This window comes from Miscanthus floridulus, chromosome 2 (assembly GCF_019320115.1).
Source record: "Miscanthus floridulus cultivar M001 chromosome 2, ASM1932011v1, whole genome shotgun sequence".
Taxonomy (NCBI): Eukaryota; Viridiplantae; Streptophyta; class Magnoliopsida; order Poales; family Poaceae; genus Miscanthus; species Miscanthus floridulus.
Window position 1 is genome coordinate 179,007,257 of NC_089581.1, and position 4,029 is coordinate 179,011,285.

The 4,029-nt window shown below is 44.6% G+C and overlaps 1 protein-coding gene across 1 annotated transcript; it reads right to left on the minus strand.

Moving 5' to 3' along the window:
* LOC136535891 (probable sugar phosphate/phosphate translocator At3g11320) lies at positions 1-3,725 on the minus strand. Its single transcript, XM_066528327.1, has 4 exons — positions 2,862-3,725; positions 1,572-1,675; positions 1,227-1,455; positions 1-564 (listed from the first exon to the last, which is right to left on the minus strand). The coding sequence occupies exons 1-4, from the start codon at positions 3,351-3,353 to the stop codon at positions 412-414; spliced, it is 978 nt and encodes a 325-aa protein (XP_066384424.1). The 5' UTR covers positions 3,354-3,725; the 3' UTR covers positions 1-411.
* Between the last annotated feature and the right edge of the window lie 304 nt (positions 3,726-4,029).

Below are 4,029 nucleotides of genomic sequence, written 5' to 3' on the forward strand. Positions count from 1 at the left end.
ATCGAGCTTAAATCCAGTGTCACAGTATATTAATTAGGTCCTGGAACCTGGATCAAAGTCTTGGTACAGGTGGTCTTCAGAACAAAAGAAAATGGAAGTTACAATAGCAGATGAATAGAAGAGGCAATTTCCCAAGAGCTAAACGTATTAACCAATGCTGGCAGTGTGAGCCACAGTTCTCTAACACAAAAAATTATATTCTATCCATCAACGCCATTAAACAAAATGCCTCCCACATGCCAAGGTAATACTACAGGTATTATTGGACTTCTATCCTCGATGTCCAATTGCTGAGGCAGTATGGCTTAGGATATGTTGTGATCGCCACCGAATTAATTTCTCATCATATATTAGCTCTAGGCGCTGACAGGACAAAGAAATGATTGCCATATTTACTGTCTTCTAGGGTGTTCATGGCTTGTTGCTGCGCTTTTTGGATTCGCTGTAAAGAATAACACCAATAACCGTGAGAGTGTAACCGAGCATTCCTGTTATGGACACAGGATTCTTGAATATCATGATCGAGACGACAACTGCCACAGCACCCTTTGCATTTCCGAGAACCTGGAGAGACATGGATGTCAATAATTGAAGGATTTAAGTCAAATTCTTAAAACAGACAAGGTATGGTAAGATGGCAAACAAACTACTATCATAGCAAGTGGTCAATAAACCAAGATATGGCAATCTCATGAGTCATGATTATGCATCTAAAGGAGAAAGATGTGTAGAAAGCTTTACACTTAAGACAGCAAGGTATATATGTTACTTTTTCCAAACCTGTAGGTAAATATGTTACTTTTTTTCAAACCGATTACAGAACATTTTACATTCAATTCTGACATGCCTCTGATCGATAAAATTTCCAATTTCAATAAAAAAACATCAAAGGTGTTTCCTATTAGTGCAGCAAATCTATATTGTAGTCAATCACAGACCCCATTTGTGTATGTTTAAAATTAAAAGTCACTGTTACATACTTCAAAGTTCAAACCATACACTTGTACAGGACAAGAGCAGCGTGTTTCTAGCTCAGCAAAATACAGTGGGTTAGAAAGGTCGAATATTAGTGGACACTTGGAATGAAGTAGTAGATCTTAATAGTTAATACCATTATCCAACACATCTTAAATATAGTGCGCATAACAGAAAAAACAAGAAAAGCCAAGTGTTAAACTACATCATGCACACAAAACTGAATTGATGGGTCAGAAAGCACGTGGTACCTGTAGAGTCAGTGCGCTAGTATGCTTTGTCACCAAGAAATTGGTCAAATTGACAAAATATGCCAAGCAAGAATTGAACAATAGCAACCAAACAATCGTGAAATCCTTCTTTGCAAGCTGAATTGTAATGCCGACAACATTATCCTCCATAAAGATAGTTGCAGGAAGCAAGAAAATAACAGCAATTGGGGCCATGTACAATAACAGATTCATAGAATTAAGCTTCTCCCTGCAAGACATCAGAACAGAGAAACACTCAGCATCCACACAAATGCAAAGTAGTAAATGAATCTAAGGTAATGTGTACAGAGTACTGAATACATATAAAAGGGAAGACAAAGTTACCCCTCAGAAGACAGAAGAATTCCTTGCAATACTGTCTTCAACGCCCTTGCTGCAGTTGCTCCTATGCACATGATGAAGCCAAACAGATGAAAGCTCGGCTCACCCTGTAAGTTCGATTTGCATGCTCCATATCAGTTAGTATTAGAAACTTAAGAGGTCCAACAACAACTTTAGTCAGTAGGCATTCAAAGCTCTAGGTTCTCCACTTGAATGACATCAGGGATATATGCTAGTTGATGTGAAACAAATACCTCCTAAAGATTCCTCATAGCAGCCATGAATAGCAACAACTTGTTAGATGAGATGCTACACGTTAACATAAGATTCCCACACCCCACTATTATTGGTAAACGCCTCCAGTGGTCATTGGACACTTTGCTAGCCTAGTATGTCTTATATATTGCACAATAGAGCTATAACACAGTGCTGTGTATAGTCTTATCATAAAAAACACAGTGCTGTGTATAGTATGCATAATAATGCAAGAGAATCAACTTATTAATGGCACAATTAACGGCCCCATGCATGTTCAACGAATGTATAGAAAATCAATCATGTCAGTTTCTAAAGGTAAGCCAATACTTTGATATTAAAGAATGGATATTTTACAATTCAATTTCAAAGTATGGATTACTTTCTAGAAAACAAATTTGAAAGTTTTACTTGCAAATCCACAGTTTCCAGAGAAGGTTTTTGCAGAGAAAGATAGCTATCGCTGTTAAATGATTGGTTAACTAACTGGATCCTGCGATGAAGTTTGGTTAACTAGCTGATCACATAGATAGTGAGCAGCTGTTATGCCAGTTGATCACTTGGCCCTATCAGATAGCCAACGTCTGAGGTGACATGTATAGGCAGCGTGACACGCCGTGAATGGTTTCCATCGGATAATCCCAAAATTCTATTCCCAACGAAGGGATGGGCATCCAATGAAGTGAGGGGCCAGATGCCGGGTGATTTGCAAAAATGGGACTCGAAACATCAGTTGTTTGCAGATTTGACACTGGACCCACATTCATATACACAGATGGACCCAATTGTCTTCCACCCGAATGTCATCATAAGGAGTCAATCTTTCTGAGTGTCATTTTTGCAATTTTTTCCCAGATGCCTGGCAGCCATTTTAGTCCAATTACAGCTAGATGACAGATCCACCTGTTGTCTTCAGCTCCGTCCCACTCCTCCCGAGTTCCGAGCTAGCCAAACCCGGATTCCGCTCAGATCCAATCCCGACTCCAACAGATCTACTGAGAAAACAGAGACGGAGGCGGAGCACAGGCAGTAACTTACGCCGCTGGCGATGATGACTCCAGTGACGACGGGCACGAGGGTGAGGTAGGTGACCCACGACTCGCGCTTGACGGTCATGATGTAGGCGAAGATGGCGGTGAAGAAGGGCGTGGTGGCGCCGACCGCCTGGTTGAAGGAGACGGGGAGGTACCGGAGCGAGACGTTCCCGGAGACGACGGAGCCGCAGAAGACGAGGCTGAGCGCGGCGATCTTGGCGAGCTGGACGCGGGAGCGCACGAGCTGCATGGGCACGACGCGCAGCCAGGCGATGGCGGCGTAGGAGAGCAGGGCGCAGGCGGACATGTGGCACATGGTGAGGAAGATTGGGTACTTGAAGCCGTAGTTGCTGAGGAGGTACTTGTTGAGCAGGAGCACGCCGATGTTGGAGGAGTACCAGGCGGTGACCAGCCCCACTGTGAAGAGGCGGCCGTTCCCGGCCGCGGGACCCCCCGCGCCGCCGGGGGACGGCGAGGCGCCGCCCTTGGCCATCATGGCTCCTCGGTCGTCGCCGCCGCCGCTGCCGGCCGCACACGAACTCGCGCGCGCGCGGGCGCGCGGGGAGATCTGGGGAGGAGGTGGGAATGGGGGTGCGGGCGGTGGGTTGGGCGGGTCGCGGTTGAATTGGTGGTGGCGGGTTTGGCTTGGGCTTGGCTTTGGCACGGGAGGGAGGCGTCTGCGTGACTGCGTCAGCCTGCGTTTATGGGAGCGGGGAGGAGACGCCCCCGTCGTGTCCGCCTGTCGGTGGAGACAACGGAGGGGAGATGATCTTTTCCGCCTTCTCTTTCCGATGTGCTTTTTTCGTTAATCCAGAATTCCAGACCAGAGCTTGGTTTTCTGTTTCTTTTATTTATTAATCATTTCATTCATATTCGCCGGGGGCTCGAGCATTTAGCTGTTTCTTTTCTTTCAGACTGGCAATGCAACCATACCATTATCTATGGATTGAGCTAGCCAGTCACCGTAGAGATAACGTTGTGGATATAAATTCATTTTCAGATTGTACCTTATATAGATGGGCTAGAATTTTATTTCCAATCTACTATGCATGAATTTGTCAACCTAATAAGTGGAGACTAAGATAAACGCCCTATAAGTCTGGAGCATATTATGTATCATGAATCATATATTTCCTCGTCTCTTTCTTCTACTATACTATATGTAAGATCAC

Coding starts and splice junctions, on each gene's coding strand:
- LOC136535891 (XM_066528327.1), bottom strand. CDS start 3,353: ATGATGGCCAAGGGCGGCGCCTCGCCGTCCCCCGGCGGCGCGGGGGGT. Junction 1,456..1,571: donor ATTCTTCTGTCTTCTGAGGG/GTAACTTTGTCT, acceptor GATGTCTTGCAG/GGAGAAGCTTAATTCTATGA. Junction 565..1,226: donor CTAGCGCACTGACTCTACAG/GTACCACGTGCT, acceptor ATGTCTCTCCAG/GTTCTCGGAAATGCAAAGGG.